The sequence below is a fragment of the Lissotriton helveticus genome, chromosome 9, assembly GCF_964261635.1.
Source record: "Lissotriton helveticus chromosome 9, aLisHel1.1, whole genome shotgun sequence".
Lineage (NCBI taxonomy): Eukaryota > Metazoa > Chordata > Amphibia > Caudata > Salamandridae > Lissotriton > Lissotriton helveticus.
In genome coordinates, this window is record NC_136070.1 from 59,469,051 (window position 1) to 59,487,993 (window position 18,943).

Below are 18,943 nucleotides of genomic sequence, written 5' to 3' on the forward strand. Positions count from 1 at the left end.
GTGTGCGGATGGTATGCTTGGCACGTCTCTACACCACGTCACACCACCTTACCTTGCTGTGTTTATTTCATGCCCTCAGCTGGAGCGGCAGCCATGTGCGCTGGGGGCAGACCTTCCGCCTGCGGCACATCACAACCGGCCAGTATCTCGTGCTCAACGAAGACCAAGGGCTGGTGCTGGAGGACCGGACCAAGGCGGACACCAAGAAATCGGCCTTCTGCTTCAGGGCTTCAAAGGTATGGACTGAGGCCTGCACTGGGGGCGGGCAGGAGCAAGAGCTGGGGCAGCAGCCATTGTACATGGCCAGGGCCCTGACTGATCAATTAAAGATGGGGATGTCCTTCTTTAGCTTACACTTTAGGCCTCGTTGACTGACAAGTAACTCTGCTCATGTAAGGATAGAACTTTTCCTATGCCATGAGAGATATTCTCTCTCAGTGGTTCTGCAGCCAGTCTCTACTGGGGCAGGTCCAACTGACGCTAAATGACAGTGCGTCCACATAAGCGCAGATACAAAGCAGTGTCAACCTAAGGATTTTGGGTACCCTGGAACCTTGAGACCCTTATGGGTGAGTAGTCGCGCTCTACAAACCACCTGATTGATTTATTGGACACAACATATTTTGGGGGCTCCTGTGCAGAACAACTGAACTGTATTTCCCAATTACTGGTAATATTAGCCCACATGATGCCAAACATTCCTAAATAATATGTTAATCTTTAGCAGGCTCATACAAAAACAGCTGAAATATGTCTTGCTCTTAACCCCAAAAATCCTTCAGATGACACTGCATAGATAGAGTCTGATGTAGATATAGGATGAAAGGCAGAGAGGTTTAGAAAGGAAAATAGAACAGACAGAGACCACATAGGGAGAATTTTCACTTTCTCTAGGGCCCCCTTGGAAGGTGGGGCAATTGCCCACTTTCCCATGCCTTAAAACGCCTATTGTAAAGCGGTCTCCTTTCCTGGGTAGAGGTCTGCTCACCTATGTTGCTGCCTGGCACTGATACCCCCAAATTATCTGATCTTGGACTCCATTCAATAATGGCTTGAGTTGCAGCTGCGCACAAATATATGTATGTGTTTGTGTGTTTGTATGTATATATATATATATATATATATATATATATATATATATATATATATATATATATATATATATATACACACACAATGGGTTTCACTTACATTGTTATACTGACATGCATGAGAATGCCATAGGCATAGACAAGGTATGCGCGGTACAGGCATGCGTTGTATCCTCATACAACCACCTTGCACCACTTGGGTTATTTCAGGCCAGAAGTCATGTTTCCTCCTACTGCTTACTTGTGGGCCAATCTCCATTCTTTCATTCACGGTATTGGTAGAGCCAGAACTGTGCACTACACTTGACAGAGAGATGAGTCTCGTTTAGCAGGGCTTAATCATATTTACTCCTCTTACAGGGCCCAAACTACGCGTATGCGTGCATTATCCCAGCAGGGTGAAACCAAAGTGCACTCCGCTGGGGGGGAGCGCATCTCTGTGTTCGGGCCACGTGCCTGTATTGTCAGGGCTTGGTGCCTGCTTGCTCCCGCCGTGCCATGGCGCTTTCACAGTGTACTGGTCGTGTTTCATTGCACTGGCAGGGTCCTACCCTTTGAGACTGGTGTGCCTCAGGCCTGCTGTTACAGTTCAAAATTCCCATCTAAGTATAATTAATGGCGGCTGCAGCGCTGCACAGTGTCCAGTCTGTGTCCATTAGCAGCTGTAACCTCGCCAACACTCCTGCCTGCAACAGTAGCCAAGCGTTTCATAATCATCGGAGCGTACTGCACTCTTCCTGCATCCCCTCTCCCCTGCATGGTCCTAGGAGAGGCCACCGTGCTTCATCGTTACCAAGTCCAGTCTGCCCTTATTGGAGGGCATCGCTGATCCCGCCTATGCACAGCCATCGATCCAAACATGCTGGCTCAGTTTTAAAAGGCCAAGAGGCTGTTGGGATCAGTCTGAAGCTCTAAATCCAGTTACAGTTAGATACTAGCATCACCTGTGGGTCTCCTCACCTGCTGGCCCTGTTTGGACATAGAACACGGTGCGGCCTAGATGTCAGTTTCTTTACTTATCACATGCCCATAAGTAGAAATAACAATACTAAACAGCTTGTGCTACCTGTTCATTCTCATCTGCCCTGGGTTTTGGTCAAATGTTATTGTATTCCCATAAAATTAAATTAGTCCTACCTTTTACACACAAACCACCAAGCCAATGTCTCATAATATGTCAATGCTGTAGTGCCCTGCGTTTACCCACATGAACTGACTTGCCTCATTTCTCTGCAGTGTTCCACAAAAACCTTTTAAGGCATTCACAAAGTGGGCAGTTGCCCAGGGCCCCCAACTTCCAAGAGGCCCTCGGAAAGTGAACTTTCACTTTATTTGACTTCTGTCTTCTGTCTATTCAATTTCTCTCACTCTCTGCTTACATCTACCTCTCTCTCTACCCAGTGTCAGCTTTAGGATTTTTGGGGTCCCAGGGCAAGACATATTTGAACTGTTTTTGTGATCCCGTTAATGTTGACATGTAACTAACATTGTCATTATGCAGGCTTGAATTAGCAAGAAATTGGTAATAACATTAAAATGTGTTCCCTAGATGGCCCCCCAAAATAAATCTTGCCCAGGACCCTTAAAATTACATTGGGCGGACAAGCATGTTCTCTTTGAAAGTCAGTTGGCCCAGTAAGTCACTTACCCTGTCCAAGTCTCACCGGTGGATTTCAGAGCACCGCACATTTCAAGAAGCTTAAACATGGCTGTTCAGACAACTTTAATAATGACCTCCAGCACAGTAAGTGCATGTGGAGTATGCACTACACAGTTCTGGCCGTGGAAGCATGGGACATCCAAGAACAATATATAACTGAAACCTAGCATAAGAACTTTAATCTAGGGCATCAGGCCTGAAGGAGTTTGTCATCTTCCATAAAGTCTGCCTTGGGTGAGGATGATAACATCCCGCGCCCCTTTGTGCTCAGAAGGCTAAAAAGTAATGCATTTAGCAGTTTACTTGAATGATGGGAAGTTTAGCTCCTCCACATCTCTGATCATAGGGCCAGAATAAACTGCTGGTAGGATCAACTCACCTGCCCCCCTACATGCACCCCAGTCTCAGGCCCAGCATACCCCTGGTGTACCCAACAGGTGGGTTACAAAAATAATCCATCACCACCAACGTGCAGGCAGGTCAGATCAGATCAGATACTTGGAAGGAAATCTGGTTCACGCTGTCCAACAAAAAAAACGGGAACACCCTGGCTATGTGTGATCCCAGCTCTTGGCCCTTGTAGAAGGAGCAAACCATGGGTTGGAGAGGAGTTCCATGGCTGAGGGTCATCACATGGTAGAGACTCACAGTATGGGGAGACAGGATGAAGAAGTGTTGCCAGAAGCTGCGGAGCACTGTGCAAGGTGCAGTGGTAACCACACCCAGTGGGAGGGGAGGTGCCCCTTCAATGGTACAGAGTGAGAGGTGAAAGGTCACCACACTGTGGGGGTTAGTGATCTTTACCTGAACACTGTGCGCATAGCTGGGGCTCCTCTTCTTGATTACAATGTGGACAGTGACGGGGTCTCAGTTTTATTACAGTGGGCGAAGTGAGAAGTTTCTTCTAGATTGCACGCTGCGTGCTGGATAAAGGTTCACACTCACAGCGTGGGTGCAAGTCTAACCCTGTTTAGAGTAATGGAGTGCTTATCCCTGGGTGGTGTATGGGAGGTGAGTACAATAAGTGACATGAGGCAGGGAGTATATCATTCATCTCACTGATGTGTGAGGAACCTCTCCCGCAGTACAGTGTGAGCAGCGCGTGGGCCTCCCTGCTTACCCCGTGGTGGTGAGTCCAATCCTGGTTAGAGTGCATATCCCTGGGTGGTGTATGGAAGGTGAGTATAATAAGTGACATGAGGTAGGGAGTATACAATTCATGCCACTAGTGTGTGAGGAACCCCCCCACCCCCGCAATACAGGGAAGCGGCACGTGGGCCTCCCTGTTTACCCCGTGGGGGCGAGTCTAATCCTGGTTAGAGTGCATATCCCTGGGTGGTGTATGGGAGGCGAGTATAATAAGTGACATGAGGTCGAGAGTACAGAATTCATCCCACTAGTGTGTGAGGAACCCTCCCTCCCCCGCAGTACAGTGTGAGCGGCACGTGGGCCTCCCTGCTTACCCCGTGGGGGCGAGTCTAATCCTGGTTAGAGTGCATATCCCTGGGTGGTGTATAGGAGGCGAGTATAATAAGTGACATGAGGTCGAGAGTACAGAATTCATCCCACTAGTGTGTGAGGAACCCTCCCCTCTCCCCCCCGCAGTACAGTGTGAGGGGCGCGTGGGCCTCTCCGCTTACACCGTGGGTGCTGATGGAAATCTAAAAGACCAGTGTCCCAGCCACAAATGTACTGATTGTGCCAACGGGAAGGTAGGTGTTGGCTCTCAGCGGTGTAGTGTGTGCAGCTTGTCACCCAAACTAATGAAACTTTATGTTGAACACATTTTGTCTTTTTGTTTTTCAAGTTTAACTTTTATCATGTTTGCATTGAAGGAAAAACTGGATTCGGGTCCGAAACGCGATATCGATGGCATGGGAGCAGCTGAAATCAAATATGGCGACTCAATTTCCTTCGTGCAGCACGTGGCCAGCGGGCTTTGGCTGACCTATAAGGCTCCGGATGCAAAGACAGCTCGGTTAGGACCTTTGAAACGGAGGGTAAGTTAATATTTATTCTAAAAATAAATGAGAGTATGGTCCCCGAGCCTGGATGTCTAATGCAGCTTTAGGCAGTGAGTGGTAATCACATTTATATATTATTTTATTTTCCACACTTGTTAATGAAGAACATAACAGTCTATGGACAGGGGCACCGTCAAAAAGCTGATATCCTAAGGTTAAAATATATATACGTTCACAAGAAAAGTACAATTTCAAATAAACTATCTCTCTGCCATTTGCTTTATCACTTCCCAACAAGTTAGGAAGTAAGAAGAGCTAGGAGAAAGAGTATTCAGATGTCCACAACTTTAATTTTTCCTAAAACCGAGAGTATAAACAGTAACCAGCACGTAAAAATTGTCACGGGAAGGATCGTATGAAAAGTTGCTCTTTAAAGCCTTGCAGAAGGACAGCAGTTCAGGAAGAAGACAGAAATCAGAGGGAAGAGCCTTCCGCTAACATGGAGCTCCTGTTTAAAAGTGTAAGTGTGCTGAAACCTTTAGATTTGTAATCAGCACACCAATTGCTCCAAGTAAGTCAAGAGCCCACGGAGATCTTGAACCCATCAGCAAGATACGCCGGTTTGAACATGGCAATAGCTTTGATGGCTCGGCTGTAAAGATGAATTTCAGTTCAATAGCACAGGGGCAACTAAGGGAAATAGACCAAATCTAAGATAATGTATTGCTATTTCCATGTGGCAGAAATCGAATCAGTGCAGTACCCAAATTAGATTTCAGAGGGTATCAGATAAACTAACCAAGTTGGTATATTCACCATCTAGTCGAGGGAAAAAAAGAGCATGGAGCGTTATTCTGAAATCAGAGGGGAGTAACATTGGTTAGATAGATTATCTCAACAGAGCAAGGCGATAGAAACATGAATTGGAGGTCTTATTAACTTGGAGCCAAGAATGAAGATCCTAAGAAAGATTCATACCTACCTGCAAGTGTTGCGGATGTGCCACGTGGAGAAAGTGCTGCGAGCGAGATATGGACACACGGAAGATAAATAGAAGTAGTGGACAACAGAAATTTACTTTTAAAACGATTGAGCACAAAAAACTGACAACGTATTAAATTCTTAATGGCACTGATACACTCATCCTGACAGTTAGCACGCTTTCGAAACCCTAAAATAAAGATTTCTACCTTTAGTACATTGATAGACAGACACCTCTGAACCAGGAGCTACATCATAAAGCATCTCTTGGCAAACGCTAGAAAACTTGGGTGGAAGGATCAAACTTTGGTCCATTCCACAACACAAGGAGAGGGCTTGGATTTGAATGAATGGAGCACATAGATTTGAACAAATCCCGGACAGCAACCAAACGCACACAGACAGAGACTCTGGCAAAGTGCTAAGGTTCGCCGCATCTAAGGCCACAGAGATTTCAAGGAGAACCAGCAAAGAAGCATTCCAACCTTCCAGGGCACTCATGGCTTCACTCACAATCTGCTGGATTGAGAACAAACACATAATTGAGATTACAGATGTGTTTTGAAGTTATGATGCTGCACAGCATTCAAGAAGCTGCTCCCAAGTGGGAACATCAAAAGAATACTGAAAATGGGGCAGGTGTTCGGGGTCTGGCATAGGCTTGTTCATCTATGACTGTTCTTTGCCTGACTTCACACAAACAGGAAACATTTGTGAGGAAAAGGGGCATTAACAATAGCAACTTGAAATTTAGGAACATGGAAGGGATATGCTACAAGAAAAAATTTATTCTCTTCGGAGCGTGGAGTGCCCATCACAGGGCTTAAAGGACAGAAATTAGCAGCAGCTGTGTATAATCGAGAAAAATATCTGAGATTAGTAGTGAACTGTCAAAAAATACAAAGTAAAAAGGTTGCAACCCAGATTATTGGCAGAGATATTAGAACCAATCAGATCGTTTTTGGAAAGAAAAAAAGAGGACGGATTCATAGGCTCACATATGTGATAATCAATGTCGGTACGCTCATCACCGTTTGAAGATAGTACTCTTGAAGATGTCACTCAGCAAGGAAAAAGTAACACTACCTGACCTAGCCTGATCCTTTCAACCACACCCAAGGAGGTGGACATCAGTTACCATCACTTCAAACACCAGAATGGAGGGTTCTTGAACAATGTTAGAATCTGAGAAGCTTCCTCACCTGCCTGAAGCCATTCACTGTGCCAGAGGGAGCATTCCTCTGTAGTAAGAGGCTGACACTCATACCAAGAACTCTAAACACAGCTAAATATATGCTTACTCAGTGACATAGAAGGATCCCCAAGATCTCACAAGTAGTCTACTTTTTGAGAAACACATTGGGGGTTAACCTTCAACTGTATGTCAACGGGACACCACCCCTCACACTGCTTCTATGGAGGTCATTGTAACCAAGGCTAGGAAAACTCTTTTGGAAAAATGTACTATGAAAAATGCTCAGTCCTTGTCAGACTCTGGATGCCTAGATGTTGTGCATGTGATGTGTGTTAGGAGCTTCTGGCCCTACTAACCTGCACCAACGTGGATTCTCATTTACCACGGTGAACCTCCCTAGCGAATCCAAGGACCAGGGTTAAATATGCCCTCCCTTTTTTAGGTAGGGCATTACTCTCCTGCTACGCCTGCACCATCTGTCAGGCAGCCAGCATTAGGCATTATTTTGTAAGCTACTTGCCGACAAGGACATTCTTCTGCTTAACCTTTCTCATTTGTCGACAGCCTTGTAAATCAGTTTATGTATCCAGAGGTGCAGCATCTATAGTACAGAGCATTGTAGAAACACGGTGTACCTCTCACTGGGTGCAGGGGCATGAAGCAAAGAGGACAATACCACTAACACAACCTTCTTCAGGATTTCACGAGAACATAATGTGGTTAAACCTGTGAAAGTGGATGACCACAGGACATTTGTTTCATTCAACATACACCCTCATTTTTTGAATGCAAGGACAAAATGGGATACTAATGCAGAGACCAAATTTTCATACAATAAAATCAGATTCAAGGAGCTCTACCTGGTTTTCAGTTTGACGCCCAATCAATGATTACTTTAGGATATCTATACTCAGGAGAAGACATCTGGAAATAACAGTGGTGCAATATTCAAATGTGATTCCAGAGACCCATGCTACTTTTTGGCACAGTGCTTGGGCCTGTTCTTTGGAGTGAATTTGCTGCTATCAGCTTCTGCAGAGAGCTAGTAAGTACAATTATCTCATAGGATTTCAGAATACGGACAACGGGCACTGTGCATGGACTTGTGGAATCTGTTTCATAATTATTGTGACCATTAACAGAATAAGCTTTTGTTGCCACACGATGATGCGAAGTTTAGTTCGCTTGAGTGGACAAATTGAATATTCGTCCATATTTTCTGGCAGAATTTTGAAAAGGGCACAGATGCTGAAACACTTTTGGCCAATGAACTTTTTTTATTGGTCTAAATTATAGCCTACATTATAAGATAAACCATATTTGTTTTAATCTCTCCTGCATTGACATGTAAACTTTGACAAATTTAATATGAACCCACTTTGGATGTATTTAGTAGAAATAGATATAGATAAAAGACTCCTGACTTGATTTGTCAGTTTATGCAGCTATTAAACTAAAAGAAGGACACATAACCCGATGGTCAGGAATAAAGCAATTAGTGATGCATGTTATTAACATGGCTGCTTCAGTTAAATTATATTTTTCCCAAACGGTCTGCCAGGTTTATTCAGGGCTGCAAGGAAATACTTTATTCAGAAAAAATAGAATGAATTTATTGGCGATACTTCAAGCATCTTTAGAACATGGGACTGGAAATGCTTCAAGCGGGAGGTGTTCTAGGCCACTGAAGGCTTCTGAAGAACAGAGCCGGGAGGTTTTCAAAGCACCGAAGAATAGACACTGGAGGGATTTTTGGGCAACAGAGCACCAGGGAACAGGGAACTTGCACATTTGAAGAATCTGTAGAACAGGACATGGTAGGTATTTCAATCTTCTGAAAAGCAGCGCACTCGACGTTTTGAAGAGCGAGGCAGTGAAGCTATGGGTTTAGTACCAGAATATTAAGATCAGGACATCGTCTGGCACGAACATCTAGTCCTAATTATCATCTACAACAATAACTTCCCCTTGTAGTTAATAATAAAATATTTGCACCCAATGGAATGTCTTTTTGTGAATGATATTTAGGGCACGATGTTGATGTCAGAAGGCACTTCTTTGTGAAATATTCTGACCTACATAAGGTAGAGGTGGAGGTATTTTAAACTTCTGAAGGACAAGGAAATATAGGATCTCAAGAACAGGGCACTGGAGGTATTCAGGAAGTGAAAAGAATTAGCCATCGCAGGTATTTCAAGCGCCTGAAGAAGGCGGCACAGAAGGTGTTTGAAGTGCTCGGTCACGTGTTGGAGTCTGACTAATCTGGACGCCTATTTTGTTTCTGTTATTGACCTGACCTATTGTGCCTGACGTGGATGTCCCCAGCCTAACAGTCTGTTGGTTACATTTATTGTGTGCTTTGTATACTTTGCAAAGAAGTTTGTTATCAGACAGTCCAGTATTTTTATTTGGATTAAAGTCACAGAAAAAAGAAAGACGATAACTTTAATAAAAATGAACATACAGTGTTAATTCTGTTACAAAAAATAAAATTATAGTCACTGATTACTTTTGCTCTTATAAGTTCTTAGAACAACTTCAAATCTTTTAGGTGCTCATTTTCCACAGTGATTCCTTCATATTTTGTGAAAAAACACAGCATGTGTTTATGCAGTCAGCTTCAGAAAATACATCACTTCTACATCGATTATAAAACACAGAATTTTCATTTATTTCTAAAAATACACAGCATTGAGCATGTTTGCAAAGGTAAAGAGGTTAAAAGATATTGACCGTTCTATGCTGCAAAAGTTAGAAGCAGAAAAACGTAATTACTCCATTATTGGAACTTTCATAGAATGATTCACATGCTTGAATCATTCCCTGTCGTCGAGATGGGAGTCGGAACTCACATCTCGATGATGGAGAATGATTCAAGCATGTGAATCTATGAAAGATTCCAATACTGGAGAACTACAGTTACAGGTAAGTAACTTATTTTCTTACTCCAGTAGTTGAACTTTTATAGACTTACATGCTTGAATCATTCCCAGTCGTGGAGATGGGAGTCGGTACTCCCATCTCGAGGTCAGGGAATGATTCAAGCATGTGAATCTATGAAAGATTCCAATTCTGGAGAACTACAGTTACAGGTAAATGACTTATTTTCTTGCAATCCCAGTTTTTCCTTCTTGAGCAAATTCTATGATCCTGGGCAGATTATTTGACCTCTTTTCCTTATTTGACAGAACCAAAAGCAGGAGTGATGCATTTCACAGAATCTGAACTACAAACAAAAGCCTCACTTAAATACGGTTTAAAGGGGCATGAGCAAATGGTTTACATGCACAGAAAAATGGGGACAAAGTGCATGATCCTCGCCTCAGGTGCCAAAATGCCTTCAGGTGGTCATTATGAATTCTTCTGAAGTGATTTGGTTCATGCACCATCCTTTCTAACTCAAAGTCCAGCCACATCAGTATCTCGAAAGCATGCCTGATACTTTATTAATGATGCTCACTGCGGGGTCCATCTACTCTGACGTCACCAGGAATAGTCAGCACCCAGCACCCTTTCAATCTCTACTGCCAATCAGGTGACCTGTGCCCTGCACCGCTAGAGTCTAGGCCACGTCCAGCCGTTACCCACCCTGCCAGTTTCACCTGGCACAAGAAGCACTGAAGCCAATGGTGAAGAATCGCTGTAAAAGTTAGGAATTTCCCTGTCCCTGGTCTGAAGTGCCAGCAAGCAGATTTGAGGGCTGCATATGTCCATAACCTCATTAGAGTATGTATCAGCCTGATGCATAAGGAGGCATAGGAAACCATGATCCATGGAGGAGAAATTAATGCAAAGTTTGGGCTTGGACTAAGACAAGCCTGCCTCCGTCCAGACAGATCTGTGAAGATTCTTGGCTTCCAAACACAATCTAGTTGTCGAGTTTAATGACTATTTTCCTCGCTTAGCTTTCCTATCCATTTAAATTGCTGGGCAGATTATCAGTCGAGTTCTTGTGTCCTGAAGCAACACATTTCAGGGTGCTTCTTGACATTTTTTGATTATTAGATATTTTTCATTTGCCTTTCCACAACTTTGCTAGAGACTCGTAGTCTGATAGAAATCGAATAAGATTAATTGTCACTACTAATTCAAATTGCGGAATTCTAAGCGGTGTGGTAACTCCAAGTGGAATTCCATAACTCTCCGTTAGGAGTGACCAACAGGGTCTAGAACTATAGGAGCTACAAACTCTTATCCTGCTACTTCCAGGCCCCGGGACACTGGACACACTTTCAGCAGGTGCGGATGAGCAGCTTCTAAAACCACTGGCGGAGCAGGGGCCAGGGCCAGGAGTTCTGTCCGGTCCCTGCCCAACCCCTGAAGCACCACAGTAGAAGCATACAAGACTCCCCCAGTCAGGAGCCAGAACCGACTATGTATGGACAGCAAGGCTTGTTATTTCACTGACTTAGCTGCAAAACCCTCTAGACAGCACAGGGACGCTACTGTCTGCAGAGGCACTCTATATCAGTGACATAACTGGGGATTCTTCAAGCAGCAGAGGGACACTATATCAGTGACTTACCTGTGGATCCTTCAGGCAGCAGAGGGGCACTATTTCAGTGACTTGACTGTGGATCCTCTAGGCAGCTGAGGTACACTATTTCAGTGTCTTAACTGTGGATCCTTCAGGCAGCAGAGGTGCACTATTTCAGTGACTTGACTGTGGATCCTCTAGGCAGCTGAGGTACACTATTTCAGTGACTTAACTGTGGATCCTTCAGGCAGCAGAGGTGCACTATTTCAGTGACTTGACTGTGGATCCTCTAGGCAGCTGAGGTACACTATTTCAGTGACTTAACTGTGGATCCATCCTTCATGCAGCTTGGAGACACTATTTCAGTGACTTAACTGTGGATCCTTCAGGCAGCTTGGAGACACTATTTCAGCGACTTAACTGTGGATCCTCTAGGCAGCAGAGGTGCACTATTTCAGTGACTTGACTGTGGATCCTCTAGGCAGCTGAGGTACACTATTTCAGTGACTTACCTGTGGATCCTTCAGGCAGCAGAGGTGCACTATTTCAGTGACTTGACTGTGGATCCTCTAGGCAGCTGAGGTACACTATTTCAGTGTCTTAACTGTGGATCCTTCAGGCAGCAGAGGTGCACTATTTCAGTGACTTGACTGTGGATCCTCTAGGCAGCTGAGGTACACTATTTCAGTGACTTAACTGTGGATCCTTCAGGCAGCAGAGGTGCACTATTTCAGTGACTTGACTGTGGATCCTCTAGGCAGCTGAGGTACACTATTTCAGTGACTTAACTGTGGATCCATCCTTCATGCAGCTTGGAGACACTATTTCAGTGACTTAACTGTGGATCCTTCAGGCAGCTTGGAGACACTATTTCAGCGACTTAACTGTGGATCCTCTAGGCAGCAGAGGAATAGTATTTCAGTGACTTTGCTGTGGATTCTCTAGGCAACAGAAGGACACTATTTCAATGACTTAACTGTGGGTCCTCTAGGCAGTAGAGAGTTACTATTTCAGTGACTTAACGGAGGATCCTTCAGGCAGCAGAGAGTCACTATTTCAATGGCTTAACTGTGGGTCCTCTAGGCAGTAGAGAGTTACTATTTCAGTGACTTAACGGTGGATCCTTCAGGCAGCAGAGAGTCACTATTTTAGTGACTTAACTGTGGATCCTCCAGGCAGCAGAGGGACACTATTTCAGTGACTTAACTGTGGATCCTCCAGGCAGCAGAGGGACACTATTTCAGTGACTTAACTGTAGAGACTTCAGGCAGCAGAGGGAGACTATTTCAGTGACTTAACTGTGGATTATCTAGGCAGAAGAAGGACACCATTTTAGTAACTTAACTGTGGATCCTCCAGGCAGTAGAGAGATACTATGTGATTGACTTTAGTGTGGTTCCTTCAGGCAGCAGAGGTACACTTTTTTAGTGACTTAACTGTGGATTCTTCAAGCACCAGTGGGACCATATTACAGTGACTTAACTGTGGATCCTCTAGGCAGCAGAGAGAGACTATTTGAGTGACTTAATCTGAATTCTTCGGTCAGCAGAGGGACTCTATTTCAGTGACTTAACTGCGGATCCTTCAGGCAGCAGAGGGACCCTATTTCAGTGACTTAACTGTGGATCCTCTAGGCAGCAGAGAGTCACTATTTTAGTGACTTAACTGTGGATCCTTCAGGCAGCAGAGGGACACTATTTCAGTGTCTTAGCTGTGGATCCTCCAGGCAGCAAAGGACACTATTTCAGCGACTTAACTGTGGATCCTTCAGGGAGCAGAAGGACACTATTTCAGGGACTTAACTGTGGATCTTTCAGGCAGCAGAATGATACTATTTCAGTGACTTAAGTTTGGATCCTGCAGGCAGCAAAGGCACAGTATTTCACAAATTTTAACTGCGCATCCTCTAGGCAGCACATGGACATTATTTCCCCGACTAAAGTTCAGATTCTCTAGGCATCAGAGTCACACTTTGTCACCGACGTAACTGTAGATACTGTACGCAGTAGAAGCACATTGTTTCACTGGCATCATTTCACTGACACGCAGATAGTCTATCCAACAGAGACATGCTATTTCACTGACTTAAACGTGAAATCTCCTAGGCAGCTCAGTTGCAATATGCAGATCATCTAGGCACCACAGGACATCATTTAGTGGTTTAACTCTTGATCCTTTAGGTAGCAGAGGGACACTATTTCAGTGATTTAACTGAGGTCCTGCAGGCAGCAGAGGCACACTATTTCACACGTTGTCACCGACTTAACTGTAGATACTGAACGCAGTAGAGCCACATTGTTTCACTGACTTCACTTCAGATGCTGCAGGCACTGACTTACCTGCAGATCGTCTACGCAATGGAGACACGTAATTTAACTGTCTTAATTCTGAATCGCCTAGGCAGCACAGGTGCAATATGCAGATCATCTAGGAACTACAGGACATTATTTAGAGGTTTAGCTGTTGATTCTTTAGGCAGCAGAGGGACACTATTTTACTGACTTAACTGCAGATACTCTATGCAGCAGAGACACACAAACTCTCTGACCTTAGTATATGTCATGTAGGCAGCACATGGACACTGTTTCAGTGACTTAACTGTGGATCATTTAGGCACTCTAGCACCACTGTTTCACTGAGTTAACTGCGGATTTTTGAGACAGCAAAGGAACACAATTTCACTGGCAAAATTGCAAACTGCTAGGCGGGCCAGAGACACCTTTTCACTAACTTAACTGAAAAGCCATTTTTCACACATTAGACTGGTTTTTCGTTTTGTGCATATGTTCCACTAGTAAAACAAGCAGTTTGCAACCATAGAAAGAGACAAAGGGGCCCATTAGTATGGCAGGCGGATCGCCCCCGATTGGCCGGCTGTAGTCACCGCCGGCCAGGCGGGGGCGATCCGCCTGCCATCCACACAGCAAAGACCACCTGCCATATTATGATGGTTGTGGAGTCCGCGGCGGACAGAAAGAACATCTGCCGCTTTTCCGCCGGTCGACTTGTTGACTGGCGGAAAACAAGGTTAATATGGTGGCAGTGTCTGCAAGACAACACCATCCATATTACAATGCCTGCGAAGATGTGCCTTTCCATGGCGGCGTTGCGGCTAAGGAAAGGCATGTGGTCTTTTCCTCCGGGGGCCCGCAGCAGGCCCCAAGGATGTTGGGGGTGAGAGTGCACATGGCGGGGTACCGTTTGCATGCACAAGGTGGCAGGCACCACTCGGTGCCTGTCACGTTGTGCTTGCAAATGCACCACGTGCATTCCCAGCATTGTGGCGGGCGGTGCTGTGAGCACCGCCCGCCACAATGCTAGGAATAGGGTTTGCCACGGCCACAGTGGCTGTGGCATCCTAATGTCAGGTGCGGGATCGCCGCACCCTCTGCGGACGGTCCTGCATACCATTACGGTCCGCCTGCCATCGTAATTGGCCAGTAAAGTGAGTGTTTGTCCAGTAGTATCTGATGCTTAAAAGTAGTGGAACAGTTTTAAATACAATACATGTGCGCTTACTACTCAGAATCTGTGTGCTGAACGGGCGCTCATAGCTATTTATTTTTCATTCACCTGTTTTATTTCTGATTGTATTATGATCTGAACAGTAAGCTAAACAATCCTTCTCTTTTGACCTGTGCAGGCGATTCTACACCTGGAGGGCCACATGGATGATGGTGTGCTGCTACAGCGCTGTCAGCACGAAGAGTCACAAGCTGCAAGGATCATTCGTAACACCACAGGCCTGTTTGGCCAGTTCATCAGGTAGAGTATTGTGTGTAGACACTAGAAGGAAAGGAACTGGTGCAGTGGTCTAGACATATTCAATGCTGCTCGTTAACCTGTTCACTTGCTTGGATTGTTTGTACCTCTGCGGAACGGTCGCCTTCGAAGTAAGAGAAAGAAGAAGGCTACAAGGAAGTGGCAATATGCCGAAGAGAAATTTTGCACACTGCTATATCATAGAGTTTAACTGGACTGTAGGTGAATCGGGAGCATGACTAGCCTTTGAATGACTGGCTCATGTCTGCTCCTCGCTCACATCTCTCACTCGCTTCCCCTAAACTCCCCACTATACATGCCCTAGTCACTTGTCCTAGCACTTTTCACATCTCATGCTCCCTTCCACTGTTTTTCCATTTCTCACTTCCCATTCTCTCCTACCATAAAACCCCAAGCCACGTTTACTGGTCTTCAGGGGTATACCCAAACAAAATTCTCAAGCTTCATGTGACATAAAGACTAAAGTGGTATCTCCATAAGGCCTTAAATGGTCTGGAGTGGCTTTTTTCCATTCAGGGTGGGGTGTGGCCTAGTTCTTTGGGGGCATAGGCACAAGCATTGCTCCTACGGTTGGCAGACTTTGTGTAAACAAAAGGGTTAAAAAGTAATAAAATGGAATGATGTCTGGTGCAATCTCCAGTGATTTGGATTGATTCAAGCATTTCTATCCACTAGTTTGCTGCTAGCTCAATCACAGGGACTCTGAACCCACAAGACCGAAGAGCTCCAAAAGTTGCTTAAACTCCAATGCAAATGACTGGGTCCTTTCAGCTGGGCTGCTCCTTTTTAGCAGGCCAAAAACTGATTCGCATTTGGTTGGTCCCTGTCCACTTGAACACCATTATGCTCCCATGTGAGCTAGAATATTGGAAATGAATCCAGCGCAGAAGATTTACAATGGTTACAACTGGTTCAAGCATAATCCGTCTATCACTTTTTGAGGAATGTGTTAAAATCACTAATGCCCTCTAAGATATTGAGGATGGCAGCTATCAGAGAGAGATCACAAGGTAAAAGGAAGTCACTGCCCTTTGTCCTGGTCGTATAAGGTTTCCAACATTGATTTAAGAGTTCAGCCTACTTTGCAAGTGCTCTATAATGTTTCCAAATTGCAGTTTAAAAAATGCACTTGTGGTATAGTTCACTTCATTTATTCACTTGGGTAGCTTTCTGTTTTCTCTAGGAATATCATCAGTTGCCCCAGTATTGGAACTTTCATAGATTCCCATGCTTTTGTATCATTCCCCGTCGTCGGAATGGGAGTCTCGATAACAAAAATACCATAGCTGTAGGTACAAAAGAGAAAAGAAAAGGCCTAGGCCTCATTCCCTTTTGTAGCATATTACCCTCTTTTTGTAAAAGAGACCAAACTTAGGCATCAGCCAATCAGAAGTGCCTCACCCCTTAGAACCCTCCTGAAGGAACCTCAGATTTTCTACCGCACGTTGTGCTTAGGGAGTCTCCTTTGAGCTCTGCTCAACTTCTACTCTTCAAGGAATTTCTTCAGGATTTTTTCTTCAGAATCGTTTCAGATTCACTTCAGGATTGTTTGCTGTCTTCCAGGATGTCTGACATGGAGAAGAAAAAGGCTCTTTTCAAGCCATGTTCCACCTGTGGCAAGAAAAGGCTTTTTGTGGAGGATAAGCACAAAGACTGCATCTATTGCCTCTATCCTGACCACAAGGCTGCGGACTGTAAGATCTGTCGCACCTTTTCGACCAAGACCCTCCGGGATCGTGAGGGTAGACTTTTGACTTGGCTCCAGAAGCTGAAATCCGGGATGGAGACTGTCTCTAGTGACAGTGAGGATGCAGCGTCGATGTCTTCCTCAAGAAGGTCAGTGAAGAGGGGTAGGGGTTCCCCTTCTCCTTCTGTGGAGTGATCTACTAAGGCCTCAAAAAAGACCCCCAGTGAGTCTGAGAGCCAGGGTCCCGGCAAATCTCCTCACCGAGGTGAAAAGGAGAGGGTAGGACCTGCTACGCCTTCCAGGGGTGAGAAGACTGCCTCAGCCTTCAAGAAACCTTCTTCCCAGTCTTCTGAGAGGAGTTCTAAGTCCTCGACGGCGAAGACGTCGACGGCGGAGGAGCCATGGACGAAAAAATCCAAGTCGACGGGGGATTCGTCGACGAAGGAACCGTCGTCGATGAAAGAAGCGTTGACGGCAGGTTCATCAGCGTCGACGGGAGATTTGCCGACGACGGTGTCGACGGCGAAGGCGTCAATGACGAAGGCGCCGACGATGAAGGCGCCGACGACGAAGGCCCCGTCGACGAAGGTGCCGACGATGAAGGCGTCGACGACGAAGGTTACAGCGCCGCCGCCGATAATGGTGACGACGACGTCGGCGTCGACGACCACGGTCTCGTCGACGAGGGTATCGACGACGACTTTGACAATGACGACAGCTGGAGTGTCGACGGTTTCATCGTCGACGACATCGATGACCCCGATCTCGTCGACGTGTGTACAACCGTCGACGACGGAACCGTCGACGGTATTGTCCTCTGAAAAGAGAATTACGATTTCTGTAACAAGAATTACGCCGGAGATGACTTCTCCGAGGAGAGTGTCCCCCCTGCTGCCAACGTTGCTATTTCAGGAAGGGGAGGCAGAGGAGGATGACCAGGACTCGTTCAGCTATGCCAATAGTCCCTCTCAACTTCTAGTCAAATGCCAGGAGAATACGATCAGGAGGATGATGATCATCATTAGACGGCCCAGTCGCAACACCATTCTGGGCAGGATATGGTTACAGTGCCATCTTCTTTTCTTCAGGATCTGCATAAGATGCTGCAGGACTACAAATCTAAGGCGAATAGGTCGATTCTGGTCCCGGCGGCGCCTGCTGCGTCTGCAGTGATTTCTGCCTCAACGGTGATGCCAGGTTTACCTGCTCAGGTTTCTCCTCAGCCTCAAGATCTACAAGATGGCTTCCCTACTACTACAAAAAGAGTGCGTTTCCATTCGGCTGTTCAAATCTTTCCTAGGGTTGATCTCCACTTGCATCCCTCTGATTCCAAACTGTCGCATCAGAATGAGACCCTTACAAGAGCAACTCAGTCTCCAATGGGTGCAAGTTTCAGGGTCCTTCGAAGACATGATCAACATAACTCCTCGAACAAGGGAGGTATTCCAATGGTGGATGCAAAGAGACAATCTAAAAAAGGGATGTGCATTCCTGATGGAAGTGCCAAGGTTTACCATCACCACGGATGCTTCCCTGGTAGGATGAGGCGCACACCTTCAGGGAATGACGGTCAACGGAAAATGGAGTGTGCAACAGAGGAAGTGGCACATAAATCTCCTAGAGCTACAAGCCATTTTTCTAGCCCTGAAGTCTTTCCGAGCAGTCATCGAGGGACCCACAGTTCTGATTCGAACAGACAATACAACAAGTATGCATTACTTAAACAAACAAGTTGGTACAAGGTTGGCCCTACTATCTCAGCAGGCGCAGGAGATTTGGGATTGGGCCCTGGATCACAAAATCAATCTTTCAGCAGTTCACGTTCCAGGGTTTTCCAACGTGTTAGCAGACTCCCTCAGTCGGTCTGTGTGAGAAGTTGGCCTGATGTGCAGTGCTCACTATTCTAGTGATCACTATATATCAGTCCAAACAACCCTTATTGATGATTGGTTGTAAGTCAACCTTATAGACCAGCTATCCTAGTAGCATGGATACGAGCAGTCTAAGGCTAAGACTCTAGAGGGCGTGTTAAGCCAGCTGTTTTACCATCACATTACCCCTTGAACACCCAGTGAAAGGACACCACACAAGTGTTATGAAAATAA

At 45.5% G+C, this 18,943-nt stretch overlaps 1 protein-coding gene across 1 annotated transcript in view; it reads left to right on the plus strand.

The window, feature by feature from the left end:
• The window catches only part of RYR3 (ryanodine receptor 3), a 1,933,484-nt gene that overhangs the window by 587,261 nt on the left and 1,327,280 nt on the right, over window positions 1-18,943 (plus strand). Inside the window, exons 10-12 of the mRNA XM_078661960.1 lie at window positions 80-236; window positions 4,587-4,751; window positions 15,012-15,133. Of these exons, the coding sequence (XP_078518086.1) occupies window positions 80-236; window positions 4,587-4,751; window positions 15,012-15,133 (444 nt within the window). The remainder of the gene's footprint in view (window positions 1-79; window positions 237-4,586; window positions 4,752-15,011; window positions 15,134-18,943) is intronic.